Below are 14,022 nucleotides of genomic sequence, written 5' to 3'. Positions count from 1 at the left end.
TATATGTCATGGAAAAGGGAACTAAAGGCCATAAAAGAAATAATCTTAAAATAAGGCGAATTTTTTTAACCGCAGTTTCGAGGTTGGAGGCTCCGGGGTGCGCTTCCTGAGGGACGCGGAGACCACCGAGCGGCTGCCGCAAAAGTGACCCGCCTGCTCCCTCCTCCTGGACAGGGTGGGGGGGCTCAGGCCCCTGCGGGGCTGCAGGCAGGAGCCTGGCGGTAGATGTGGGTTCAAGCACATGCCCAGTGGGATTCCCGCCCGCAGTCCGCTGCAGAACCGCGACAGCGCTCCGACGCCACAGACACCCTGCTGCCCGGTGTGTTCCAAGGGCCAAGACGCTGCGCTTGCAGCCAGAACGTCAGCCCCTGTGCGGCTTATCTCGGCGACTGCCCCAGCCGCCCACAGGGTGCGTCGGGACCGCGGGGCCCAGGGCTGGGGGGGCTGTCCCCCCGCCAGGACCGACCGCCAAAAGTCGCCCTTCCCTCCGTGCGCGGCCCTCGGAGACGGCAGACATTCAGCGGCCCTAAGGTCCACCCCGGGGCCGGGAAGCGGCTCTCAGCAGCGCCCTGGCGCGCAGGTTGCTCTCTCTCTCTGGGTCCCTGCCCCCCCGCAACCCCGTGGAGCCGCCGCTCTTCCCACCTACGCGTTAAGCCTCCCGGCGGTAAGAGGCGAATGCAAAGGCTCCAGGGTTGCCCTGCCCTTACACGTTACCAGCGCCAGTTACAGACCCTCCCGAGTCGGAGACTGCGTCTCCAAACTCACCCAATTAAGAGGGACTCCAACAACTTACACGTCAGACTACGGGGCAGAAATGATACCCCTTCTCCCTCCCGCCCCCCGAAGCGCCGTACCAATCCTCTGATCCTGCATGAAAACACAAGGGTTACTGGTCACACAGTTTAAGGTAGATTTCATATTTATTTAAATATTTATCAAGTACTCAAAAATGTATTACACTTGAGCATACAAAATGAATCCAGTTTCTAATCAGGATGACTGAAATCCTTGTATTAGATTTTAAACATTTTTTAATGTTCTCTGTACTGTCGAAATGGTTTGTCTATAGCTGAGCTTGCTCAGGGTGGGCTGAGATGGTGAGGAGGGAGGAAAAAGAAGGTTATGTTAAGAAAACATTGGGGTTTGGAGGAACCGACATGCAAACCAACTTGTCTTTGTCAGACTAAAAATCTCTGTATATTCCAGTCCTTAAGGGTGTTTTGAAGCGAACCTTTGTCTTGTGCTGCCCAGGAGCACTAGGGAGCACACTTGGATTAGAGCAAAAACAACCCTTTCCCATTTTTTTCTTCTTTCAACTTTTCCCCAAGAAATCGCCCACGTTTCGAGCTTTCACCACCCTCTGCCCCACAAATTAAAAAAGGAATAAAAGACGGAGTGAAGAGAGGGAAGTCGACAGAAAATAAGGAACATATTCGTGCAATTTCACAGCAATATCCCCGACAGAAATATCCCCACAACTATTCCTCCTGCAGCATTATTTAATTGTTTTGACAGCAGACACTGATAAATAATGGTATACTTGACTTGTTAAGCAAAAAGCGTCCTTTTTATCAGGAGCTTATACTTAAAGCACAGGTCACTTCAACAATCTCAACAACGAGGCTTTGGTATACAGCACTTTCTTTTTATTATTTTTTTAAAAATAGTAGAACTCAGCAAAAAGCCTGAGTTCCCAGTTCTTTAGATGTTTTAACGTTATGTCAGATCATGCCTAGAGTAATATCATTTTCAAGGGCAAGGGATGGGGTGGGGAGGAACAAGAGACCTTCTAACGTTATCAATTGAAAGCTAAGGCATCCAACTAGCCCTGATACAGTTGTTGAAATGGAAATTTACAAGCTGGTCGTTAATACTTGCAATAAAATATCACACTCCTTTTATTCACTAACGACCTGCTTTGCATGCAATATTTTATTTCAGGTATTTTAACTGCTAACCTGTAAATATTTAAAAGAGGGAACTTTGTTCATTATTTAATGTTAATATTATTATTATTTTCTCTATTTCAAACGCTTATCTAGTGAAATAGTCCTGAAGATATAATAATTCTACATATGGCGCTTTTATTTCACATCATATTTAAGGAAAGAAAAAGGACAAAACCCACATAGAATTAGACATATAATTCAAAGACCACGGTACAACCTCTTCTTTTTTTTTTTTTTTTTTTTTTTTTTTACTTGAGCAAACAAAAAATAGTCAAATGACATGAAAAGTGGCAAGTCTTCCGATAATAAATAATAAATTACTTTATAATTTTGCAATGCAAGAGCAAACAAAAAGAGTGATTTTTTTTCTTTTCGCTTTTCCTTTTTTTACCTTATTTTTTTTAACTTTTTTCTTTTTTTTTTTTAGAGAGTGAGAGAGAAAGAGAAAGAGAGAAAAACAGTCCTTATAACCAATGACTATACACATCTTTGGGGGAGGGGAAGGTTCTTGGGCAGACACATTTCAAACACAATCCCGAGACGCTTTGTGGCAAAATAGAGGTATACCTTGTTGCAATGTTTTTATAAATTGGTTTCAAAGAGGAAATCGAAAATCTATTTTTAATCATCTAAGACTTAATAGGGGGTGGATCTCAACCAAACAAAACCAAAACCCCGCTACAGACATGCTAGAAGAGACCCAGGAAACAACCCCTTGTTAAGAGTCAACTAAAAACAACATTGCAAACCAACGCAGCTCCACCTTCCTGCAAGGAATCTTTCAACAATGCAGGGCTGAATCGTCTCTTTCCTGATGATGGAAAACCTACTGGAGCTTCTTTTGGCAAGGCTATCCCCAATATTGAAACAGCACCATTCGGATTGGGAGGGACCAGATAGAAAGTCCCTCTACCTTGGTTTCTCCCTAAGATGTGCAGTCAAATGAAAAGATTTTTTTTTTTTTTTGAGATCCACAAGTACAAATCCTTTACATTTGGAAAACGTCTTTTTAATCCTCCTCTGATCATTGAAAAGCACGGGGTTTGTGGTTCTTTTTAGTATTTTTTTCTAGTGAGATCCCATGATTGTCTTCACAGTGTTGCTACCATATTACCTTGTCTTTTCAAACATGACTCCGTTCATCTCATGGAACAGTTCCTTGCTAGGTTTCTTACAGGGTTGTTAAATATTCTTTCCCCCTAAATTTCGGAGTCACAACACGTTCACTTTCCCACTCTCTCCAACGGGATGAGGATAAGGGCAGAAACAACAACAACAGAAATCTGAATGAGTGTTCCTCATGCCTCAATAGGACTGGCTACCATGCTGTTGGGTGTATCTGGCAGCTGAGAGGACATTGATGCTACTTCACTTCCAGTAGAATTGGAACCGGGTCCTCCTTCCGAAAAATTAACCTGCCAAAAAAAAAAAAAAAAAAGAAAAGAAAAAAAAAGGAAAAAAAAAAGAAGAAAAATAAGAAAAAGAAGTTTTGCTACAACTGTAAAAATCAACCAAAAGTAGCAGGTAAAGACAAAGAAGAACACAAAAATAAATACACAGGGCATGCAGCCGAATGGCCCGATACATCTCCACAGGAGGCTGTGTCACTGCTGGTTGCTCTGTTTAGCTTCCCCATTGACTTCACAGGAACCCTTTTCAGGCCTTTGGCCAAATCACCAAGAAAAAGTAGATTAAAAAAAAAAAAGGAAAAAAGAAGACTGAAAAATCAAGCAAATAAACAAACTTATTAATGAGCTCTTCTTCCCTGTGTTGCAAGAGTGGCAATCCCAACAGGATGTTCTAGTCAATTATTTAGGAGTGCATGTGTTTTCTTGACAGGAAACTGAAAGGTTACCTTTTTCCCCTTTTGTGCACATACGAAAATAAACCTGGAAGGAGCATCCAGGAGCAGAAGGCATTTGAAACCAGCCATCCTCTTTCATTCGTGATTTGAGGCGGGTGCTATCTCTTCGTAATGAGAGTCAGTTTGATAAAAAAGGTCACACTATTTCATCCTAATGTGCCCCGCTGCTCCCGTTAGTTTAGGAGCAGCGTCCGGAAAAGGCATGATTTGAAGGGTGGAGCTTTGCTAGTCCAAAAGCATTTCTTTGGCACCTATTTAGCTGGCCAATCCTGTGATTAAGGGCCTTCCAGATTAGAGACGGTGCCTTGAACAGTGGATGAACTCTTTCATCCACTATTCTTTATTTTAACTCTTTTCAGTATCACAAATTATGTAGAATGTATATTAATATTAATCTGTCAATCTAATGATCTGCCTTTAAGCATATGTGTATTTGGATTACCCATCTTCTCTTCTGCCTTTTTTTTCCTCTGTTTTTGAACTCACTGCATCAAAGATTTCTAAAGTCTCATCTTCTGTTAAGGCACAGGAAAGTAAGGCAAGAGAAGGAGATAATTTTTCCTCCTGTCTGATGGACAGCTTGATTAAAGCAGGAAAAACAAGGGTTGCTCTGGATGTAAGAGGATGCAAATAGCCCTGCTGCTATGCTATATTTCCCTGAGCCAGCACAGTGTGCCAGCAAGGGAAACAAACTGCAGACTGCTGTTGGGCGAAAGAAAAGTGATTCTGCAAGAGAGCATGGTACTAAACCGAAAAGATTTGAACACAATGCTAGATTCAGCTACAAACCTTTATCTTGCATCATTTCATGTAAGAAAAAAATGTCCAACAGATCATAAAAGGGTTTATATGTTAATTTTTCATAACTACTATTTTGAATTATTGAAATACCATACACAACGTACCTTATTATTTTAAAGATCTGGTTTTAACACATTTAGGCCAGGAAACTGAGTTAAGGTTGAACTTCTGTCCTTAATTCACCTGGTTGGGCCTAAGTATTGTAGATGATATGGTCCCATATGAGCTGCCAAGTGACGTAGGCATAAGGAAGGGAGTTAAGAACAGAATTTATTCTAAAAGGTCTGTTTTCTTTCGGCTTAAGGTAGTTTATTATAGTGCTTGAATTTTTCACCTGAATACATACTAGCAATTTCCTTTTCAAAGGACAACATTTAAAATAAGCTATATATGTGTATATTTGTCTGTTTATGTAGATATATGAAGTTATATCTAGAGAAACATGCTTAAAAGGACTTCAAAATTTTAATTAAGTGACTGATATTTGTGTGACCAAACAAGGGCCCGGGCTGACATTGCAATCATGTATTTAAAATTCAGCCTATGGCATAAAGGCAAAATTGGCCCAAAGTGGGGAGGGGCAAATTTTATAAACTGCTTTCACAAATGTAAGTACAATTAAGTGAGGTGTTAAGAATGTTTTAGTTCTCTGGATGAGGTGCTGTCAGTTTTCAGGAGTGTGAAAGCTGAGTTATTCTCAGACCTGGCTCAGGCCTTATCCAAACTCACAGTCAACCCCGCAAGAGCTCTGCTGTACGCTAAGGTAGATTTTGCATCAACCCCTATGATATCAATTCAATTCTCCATGTTTACAGGTGCTATCATGTTCACCTTGTAATTTCGGGGAAACCCAGCTAGTGTGGATTGCTCGTCTCACTGAGAGCATCCAACACTTTTAATGAATCCCCAATTGCTCTGCCCCTGATACCGGCTGGGAACCGACACTTACTAGTTGCTGAAAAGCAGGTTGGTCTATGTCACTCTGCAACGCGAAGTCACTCAGTACTTTCCAGGGCGGCTGGTAACTCTGCACCTCCACGGGGTTCGCCTGCAAACCACCGTCATGTCTCTCCGGACTAGCAGCCACCATAGGAGTTCCTGTCATCCCTTGGATATTCTGTAAACAGCCCAGCAAAAGATGTTAATGAGCTTGATTAACTTCATTGTATATAAGTGCTGAGTCAATAAACTGCTTTCTATCTTATCTATACGGTCTCTTGTATTTGCTTTGTTAATCTGCTGTGAATGTCTTACTGTATTCTACTCTAGGTCAGCCTGTTTCTACCCGCTGCATTTATCACGGTGGAAGTTTACTTTCTTTCCCTTTAATGCTCCTATTCGTCTCAAGGCATACTCCCTCCGTCCTAAGCTTTCTTAAACCTGAGCATTCTGTATCTCGACTGCCGATGCACGTCTCAGAACAAGAAACGGTTAATTATGCTCCCTTCCTATGTCGCATCCAGGCTGGTTTTGTTCTGCATGACCTTAACTAGATCGTATATCCACTGCACGACATCCACTGGGGTACGTCATTACCGCGCTCTTAATAAACAAACAAACAAAACAAAACAGCCCTCCCAGTATGCCCTATGGTGCAGGCACAGTATACAACATAACTCCAAGCCTCGACGAATAGATTGTTCAGGCGAGTTAATAACACCGTGTTTTATTGCATTCCAACAGGGTAAAATGAAACTCCTTAAATTCCACTTAACTAGGCAGCCTTATGGATTAATAGTCATTCTCAGGTCAGTCAATATATACACAGGGAGAGTAACAGACTCTTCTTCAAGTGGACTAGCGACAAAAGAAAGAAAAAAACTGGCTTAAAATGGAGACAATTTGTTCGACTTTCTGCTCGTTTGCATCACACACGCATATGTCCACAGGCAAGAACTCCAAATATATAAAACTATCTATAAGTTAACCTGTAAACAGTATGGTAATTCTGAAAAATTTGCATTGTATTTGTCTTTTTCTGCAGTAAGTGCACTGACACACACCTATATATCCTGTAGTATATAATGTGCTAAGAAAAACACATCTAAATTGCCTTTTATCCGTCTTCTTTTTTAACTTTTTTTTTTCCCCTGTTGGATTTACTTCTGTTTAAAACGAGGGAAGAGGGCAAAAGCATTATTTTCCCCTTAAGGAGTCCTTTGCTTTTGCAGTATCAGCATTACACAAAGCTGATACACATCCCATGAGCTCTGCAGGTCACAATTCATGCTGCAGAGAAGTTAGTCTAAACCACTGCGTATCTTTTAGCCCCGCAAAAGAGATGGGTTTGCGTGAGCAGCCTGTGTCTGCTCCTTTCTGTGGTCTGTTTCGATTGCACTGACAACAGAAACAAACGGTAACAGCTAAGCGGTATCGTTTTCTTTGTTTTAAGGGAGCTCGCAAAAAATCAAAAGCATCAAACCGAGCCCTGAGGCTGTCCGAACCGGACGTATCCCAGGCGATTCGCCTTGGCAATTAAGGCAGAACATGGACAGAAGCTGAAGCCACTTACAGTTTTGTCATTGGGTTGCTGCTGCTGAAGTTGCTTCATCATAATGCTCCTTTTTTTATCCTTGCATCGCTTGTTTTGAAACCAAACCCTGATGACCCTCGGGCTGAGGCCAGTCATTTCTACCAGTTGCTCTTTCATGAGGGCGTCAGGCCTGGGGTTGGCAGCGTAGCAGGTCCTCAAGGTGTGAAGCTGTTTTTCATTAAGGACAGTCCGGACTCGGGTGGTCTTCTCGGGCTGCTTGTGGACGTGGGGCCGCAGAGCTGGCTGTCTGGCAGAGATAGGTTCTGCTGTAGGGGAAGGGAGGAACAGGATCCCCATGAGTAGGGAGCAGGGAGTCTGCGGAGACTATGAATCTAAGCTGGTGGGACAGGGGGAGGGGGCCGGGGGGGGGGTGATGAACCCTCTTTCAAAGGCCATTCAAACACTCAGATCTATCGGAGCTGCTGCAGACTCCTCTGCTTTATGCGCTGGTGGAGTGACTGACATTTCTGACTCCTCAGATAATTAATTTGCAAAAACAAACCACCCCCCTAAAACCCTTAATGACAGAAGCTTGAACCTGTATGAGACTTGACAGGGGAGGGTGAGTTTGCTAAGGTGTATGTGTGCTAGGAAAGGAGCAGGAGGGTTTTGTGTGTTTATCTCCTGACAAATCACCGAACCAGATTTTTGGGCCAAAAATTAATGAACGAATACTTCTTAAATTAATCATAATTCGGGTCTGCTTCTTGTATAGTGAATCTAGCTCAGTTTAGCCAGAAGCCGCCATAACGTGCAATAGCTCCCGGTGGTTTGATGCTTCCAAATCAAAGCAAAACAAGCGAAATCCTCTGCACCAAGGCCATGGAGGAAAAGCTTGTGAGAGCCCTATATACCAAAGCACGGAGGATGGCATCTATCTTAGAAAGTGGAGGTGCTAGGTGAATTTGTTTAGACTTAAGAAGAATAATTTTTTTAAAAAAAAGTTTGTCTGATTCTTTAAAAAGGAGAGCAAGCCCAGAACTCGTGGAAACGGCCAAGAAATGCAAACCTACGGGTAGCATCACATCAAGAGCTTAAAGTGTTCCTGTAATTCTGCCATTCTTCTGTGCGTTGTGTAGCTGTAGCTATGTAGGTGTAAATTGACCCAGTCAAGGGAAAAATAAAAACACTGCTATTTTTCCCCCCCCTAAAACTGTTTAGCTAACATTCTGAGGTGCTTGCTTTTGTACAGTCGGGTTCCGATTTCTCTGAGTATAACAATACATCAGCAGATGCGATGAAGACATTACGAAGGCTTCCAATCTTATCAGTATTATACCTGCCGACACAATAAGCCTTTCGGAGACATGCACAAACACGCTATAGGGAGCACAATCTCTCTAGAATTGTGCCCTGATAAGGTACAGGATTATTTCTTCCTATATAAAGATAAGTCACCCGAAAGCAGCTCAGAAGAGGGAAACGAGCCTGTTTTAGCATAGCTAAACTTTGCAAATAACCTTCCGAGATACAGTTACATGCACAGCAATAATGCCGGCCAACCTTGTATCGTCCAGCCTAGTTTGCCTCAGAGACATGTCCCTTCCTAAAGCTAAGAGTCTCTGAGTAGCTGACGTGCCACGTCGAGAACTACAAGTGTGAATGAAGTTGTAAGGTGGGGCGACTCTGAAGTTACTAGGCTGAGTTTTGAGATGAAATTCTCATCAAAACACGAGAAACGTTTCAAGAAGGCAGAGTCACTTTAAAAGACAATTACCGAAAATTAGCTTGTTGACAGTTTTAAATTACAGCCTAAGCGCTCGCCTGTACTTATGAAGTCTATCTCTTTTAGAACCCCACTTCCTCCAGCGTTCAGAACGGCTTCTGCACACGCTCCTGAGGCGGCCGAGAGATCGGCCGGCGCTTTGCCGTAGACCTGCTCGCCGCAGCGGCCCGTCCCTCTCCGACTCAGGCTCAGGCTCAGGGGTCGGGAGGGTGTGACGGAGGACTCCTGCACGCGGTGCGCGCTGGGGGCAGGAAGAGCGGGGGTGCGGCCCCTCCGCAGGTGTCCCGCTTCACGCGTCCCGCGAACGCGAGCTTTTCTCGCGGCAGCAGGACCCGCGGCAGCCCAGGGCGTGGGGCAGACACCGCCGCCGGCGCCTCTCCGAGGAGGTGCGGGACCCTGTGGGAGCGTGGAACTCTCCCTGCCGCCCAGCGCGGGGCCGGGCGTCGCCAAACCCCGCGGGCTCCCGCGGCGCTGGGCGCGGGCGGTACCTGCCATCTGCAGCGGCCGGGCGGGGTGCAGGGGGCTGAGGGGGTCCCCGCCGCCCAGGCTGGCCCGCTCCACCACGTCGTGGTCCGCCCGGCAGAAGAGGCCGTCCTCCCGCAGCGCGAATTCATCGCCTGGGATGAGCTGGCGGCTGCAGGCCACGCAGCGGAAACACTCGATGTGGTACACCTTGGCGCGGGCGCGCATCACGAAGTCATTCTTGCTGAAGCCGATGCTGCATTTGGCGCACTTGATGCCGTATAACCTGAGCAGGGCCCAGCCCAGAAAGAAAGAGAAGGAAGGGAAGGAGGGAGAGCACGGGAGGGGGAAGGGGAGGGTAGGGAAGGGGCGGGAGGGAGAAAGGAAAGGAAAAAAGAAAGAGGTTTTCACTCCCGCTCGTGGGCAGCCCCTGGCCCCGCGTAGACGCGCCACACGCAATCCACTTCTTTAAAAAGCACGAAAAATACAGAAACCAGAAGAGGAAAGGAATAAGCCGGATTCGTTTGCTGTCCGTGCGCTGATCCCCATGCCGTAAAAGGTGGAGGGGGCCCGAAAGCAACGGTGGAAGAGAAGAGTGGTGAGGCAAAGGTGTAAGAAGAAAAAAAACAAGGACCCCTTTGCTTCCCGAGGAGATCCGACCTCTCCCTGCTGTCCCAGCGCCCGGGCTGAAGCGGGAGTGGGGCCGTTACTGCCCTCTCCCTGCCTCCTCACCTGACCTAAACTGGCCTGGGACTGAACTGGACTACCCGGGCACACCACGGAAAGGCGACGCTGCCAAAGCTACCATGCACTCCACGCATACAAACCTGCCAGCCTCACCAAACTGCCGTATTTTTTTGCGCGGAACCCACTCAGGACTTGTACCGCTTGATGTGTACCTGGACTGCCGTTAGCTTAGCCTCTGGGACACGGCAGGGGAGACTACCAGCGCACGGCCTCTTCCCCTCGTCCTCTCTCACCAGGTTAATTTGATACAACAATATAAGCATACACACATGTATCCTCAGGCTCACATATATAGTAGTGTAACTTCCCTCCCCAACTAAAAGGCAGTTTGGGTGCTCTGGCTTTGCAGCCTGTCCCTTCCTTAGCCTCCCTGCCCTGTTTTCCCTCTTCCTGACGCTCCCACCTTGAGCCGGGGCTCAAGCTTTCCCGCAGGAATGAGAGGGCAGCTCCTTGCTGACAGCCCCACAAGACAAATAATACGTTTCTGGAGTGGATGGCGGGCTCCTTGTCTCCCGTGGAGGAAAGCGGGGTAGTTCACCCATCAGTAGATAAACACGAGAAAATCCTCCAATTCGGGTGTCTAGCACTGCGGTCTTTTGGCTCCCAACGAGTGCTCTTTAGCCAGAAGCCTTCTTAATACGATGTAAAATTAACATCTTTCTGCAAATGTACGGATATACGCACATATGCATGCTCACGATTCAGAGAACTGTGAAAACTGCTCCTAAAACTAGGCTAATATTTATTCCCATTCATTTCCTCACCAGTATACTTCCTTGGAGATACAGTCTGTAAAACATGCATGTGGGTACAGATGTTATTTAAATACTTCTTTAGCTGCTACGGCTATAAAGATGTGCTAGTCCTATATTCAGAGCTACCTATATCCAAATTATAGTTTTGAGAAGAAAAACCCCAAACAAACAGCTAGACAGCAAAAGAACAGAGTGATCGTAAAGCATGTGCATTCATATGTACAAAAGTTCCGGTAGTTGCCCACAGGATTGACTACTATAGATTGGCTCACGGTCTAATTCAAAGTCACCTTGCATGTAACATACATCTTCCTTTTTAAATTGTAGACAATTAAATGTATTCCATATTAACTTAATAGAGCAGCATTTTTTTTCTGCTTAAATTTCTCCCGCTGAGTTTTATCAGGAGGTAAGTGAACACAATTCAGTCCAAACGTTTTCCTTTCATTTGAAATCAGTGAAAGGACAACACTTAAAAGAATGGCTCCAAAGTTCGTTTAAAAGTAAAGAATGAATGAGTAAATAAATAAATAAATAAATAAAGCTTAAAAGCTCTGGTTTTCATCATTATAGAACTTAGAGAATAATCTCACAATGGTTTGAAGGAACGGTCTGTTTATAAATTGTGCACTGGAGCAGGAAAGAATCAAGGGGTTTATTTCAGTTCAGAATTACACAGAAATCAGACGATATTTTAGGTGACTCGGAGACTTGCTTCCAAAACTTTCTGTAGAAAATATACTTTTCATACCACAGTGTCATGCAAACTTCTGATTTGGCAAACCCGGTAGGTGACACTGAAATGGATCAGCATGAGCCAGGACCACAAATAATAAACACACTCGAAATTCCTGCTTTGGTTTCTCTATAGTGTCAGGATTGGCAACGTTCACATTTTATCAGTTACCAGATTTTAATGTGAGGAAGGAAGCGGTTCCATTATCTAAATATACCCAATTGTTCACGAACAGATGATGGGCAATTTGATCTGGTCTGTCTAATTCATCAGTACAGATAAGATAAGAAAGCAAAGGCAGTCAGATATCACCAAAGGGGTTAATATTTAAAAAGATTAAATGTCAGTTATTTTAGCTAAGAAACATTTCAGTCGAGGTTTTAACATCGCCATAAAAGGAACCTTCAATATGAAGGAAATTTGGGGTTTGTTTCTGTTTTCCTTTTGCTTTCTGTTTTAGACAGGCCTGGTTTAAGATTTTTTTTTCACCCGTGTATTTATTTTTGCGGCATACGTGATTGAAGAGCCTTTTTTATGAATGCCATTATGCCTTTGCAAAAACACAGAGGGATGCTTTTCTCAGGTTGTGTTAGAAAGCAATCACTTCTATGTTGCTCATAATATCTACATGGTTAAAAATATCCATTATCTATGATTTCCCATTTCGTTAGAATCAGAGGTTGCCTTGACAAAGTCCTCAGAAAGATCCTACACAGTTTCGAACCTGGTTTTGTTTATATAGAAATTTGCATTTGAATTTAAGGAATAAAAAACTTCACGACTACCTTTTCTCCTTGCCGGTCTATCTATGGGAAACCACTTAAAAATATACGAATTGTCTTTTACCCTCTTCCTCACAATTTTTCCTCTTAATGTGTCTGTCAAATTTATAAAGTTAAAAATAAAAATAAAATCTCACCAAAGAATTAAACACTATAAAATCTCACCGAAGAATTAACATAAATGGCATACCTGATATAATCTCTTTTACAGTAGGTTTTGCCATCCCTAACAAAGCACGTACAGGTCTCGTCCAAATACTGATTACACTCTGCACACTTCAAACACGCCGCATGCCATTCCAAATCCGGAGAAACCCTCAGAATATACTGATCGTGAATTTGATTGCCGCAACCAACACATAGGGAAATCAGACGTTTTTCTGAAATGAAAATAAATACATGATTGACTAACCGTTTACTCTCCTACAGAGATAAACACACTTTTAATGCCATTCCCTTATAAAGCGTACTCTGAGAGTGTTCTTGTTTGGTTTTTGCCTTTTTTTGTTTGTTTTGGGGGATTTTGTGTGGGGGTTTGGTTGTTTTTTTAATGGGTTTGTTGGTCTTGGGTTTCGGGTTTTTTTGTATTGCACTTTTGGATGATAACTGAAGTGTGCCATCAAAACCTTGCCTCGTTTAGAAAGGAGGCGGAACATATGTTAAAACACAAATGTGAAGAGTCTTTGGGGTGAAGGTCCTCATTTCACAAGCCTTGCATGGAATCAAAACTCCAAACTCCCATGTTGTTTTATTTTTATTTTATTATTTGCTTGGTTGAATGCCCTGCCTTACGAGGAGAGCAGCTATGTGTATTATTTCATATTTTAAGAGGCTGTGACTGAAAACGATGAAGCATGGCTGCGTGCACTTCCCATTCAGCCTTCTCCCTCAGAAGAGGGGAGTCGAGGCTTCTAGCAAGAACAAGCATCATTACGGTTGTCACTTGCTCTTTTTCGTAAGTCTAATGCTAACTACCCTAGACCGAGTAGGTGCTGGATAGTCAGCCTCACCGCAGTCTTACCACAAGAAGAACTTAAGGCTCCGTGGTTGGAGATCCCATTAAAATCCTGTCTGCTCCACAAACTTTAAAAGAGAGCAGGACCCCAGGCTGTTAACATATAACGCTACGACGTTAAAACAGAGCAAGCATGCAGGCATGGCAACAAAGGCACCTTCTCTACCACTCAAATGAAGTTCAGCACTTTAGCAGTTCGCCTGCCTGACACGGTTACAATAGACAGCACATTTATTCCAACAACGGTAAAGATTCCGCCTTACTTTTTGGTGGGTCTCCCATGTCTCCCATATCTGAAAGAGGGTGTAATGTCCACAGTGAAATGGTGTACGGTTTCGTTTTAAGACCCCAAAGTAGGTTTGAGAGCTGTCGCTAAAAAACAAAAATAAAAAAAAAAATAAAAAGTAGTAGTAATAATAAAAAGGAAAAAAAAATCGAAATCGGGGGAAAAAAAAAAGAAAAAAAAAAACCGGCACGAAACACCACCGACGTGGGGAGACACTGTCAGGGCTGCGGAGAGCGCAGGGGGCGCGCGGTGCGGGGCGCGGCGCCGGGGGCGCGGCGGGATCCGGCCACGCGGAGCGGAGCGGTAGCGGTGCGGTGGCGGTGCGGTAGCGGCGCTGTGCGGGCGCGGTGCGGTGGCGGTGCGGTA

General features: G+C 44.3%; 1 protein-coding gene and 1 long non-coding RNA gene across 2 annotated transcripts; one reads left to right on the top strand and one right to left on the bottom strand.

The window, feature by feature from the left end:
• The first annotated feature begins 387 nt into the window (after positions 1 to 387).
• On the top strand, positions 388 to 3,387 carry LOC108495423. The gene is made up of 2 exons (XR_001874114.1): positions 388 to 907; positions 2,377 to 3,387. It is a non-coding gene; the product is annotated as an uncharacterized LOC108495423 (long non-coding RNA).
• Positions 2,918 to 13,807, bottom strand: ISL1 (ISL LIM homeobox 1). The gene is made up of 6 exons (XM_017811096.1): positions 13,634 to 13,807; positions 12,546 to 12,735; positions 9,362 to 9,621; positions 7,127 to 7,413; positions 5,564 to 5,731; positions 2,918 to 3,364 (listed from the first exon to the last, which is right to left on the bottom strand). Exons 1-6 carry the CDS (start codon positions 13,659 to 13,661, stop codon positions 3,248 to 3,250), a joined length of 1,050 nt encoding a protein of 349 aa, XP_017666585.1. The 5' UTR covers positions 13,662 to 13,807; the 3' UTR covers positions 2,918 to 3,247.
• Between the last annotated feature and the right edge of the window lie 215 nt (positions 13,808 to 14,022).

This window comes from Lepidothrix coronata, unplaced genomic scaffold (genome assembly GCF_001604755.1).
Source record: "Lepidothrix coronata isolate B3197 unplaced genomic scaffold, Lepidothrix_coronata-1.0 Scaffold31, whole genome shotgun sequence".
NCBI lineage: Eukaryota > Metazoa > Chordata > Aves > Passeriformes > Pipridae > Lepidothrix > Lepidothrix coronata.
Note: the sequence above shows the minus strand (reverse complement) of the source record. Positions and strands in the feature narration are given on the sequence as shown.

Bases quoted from the DNA above. Each gene is read 5' to 3' on its own strand.
- ISL1 (XM_017811096.1), bottom strand. From the start codon at position 13,661: ATGGGAGACATGGGAGACCCACCAAAAA. The intron at 7,414-9,361 runs GTACCGCCCGCG...CTTCCCCTACAG, and splicing joins CCGGCCGCTGCAGATGGCAG to CAGAACCTATCTCTGCCAGA. The intron at 5,732-7,126 runs GTAAGTGGCTTC...GGCTGTTTACAG, and splicing joins AGCAACCCAATGACAAAACT to AATATCCAAGGGATGACAGG.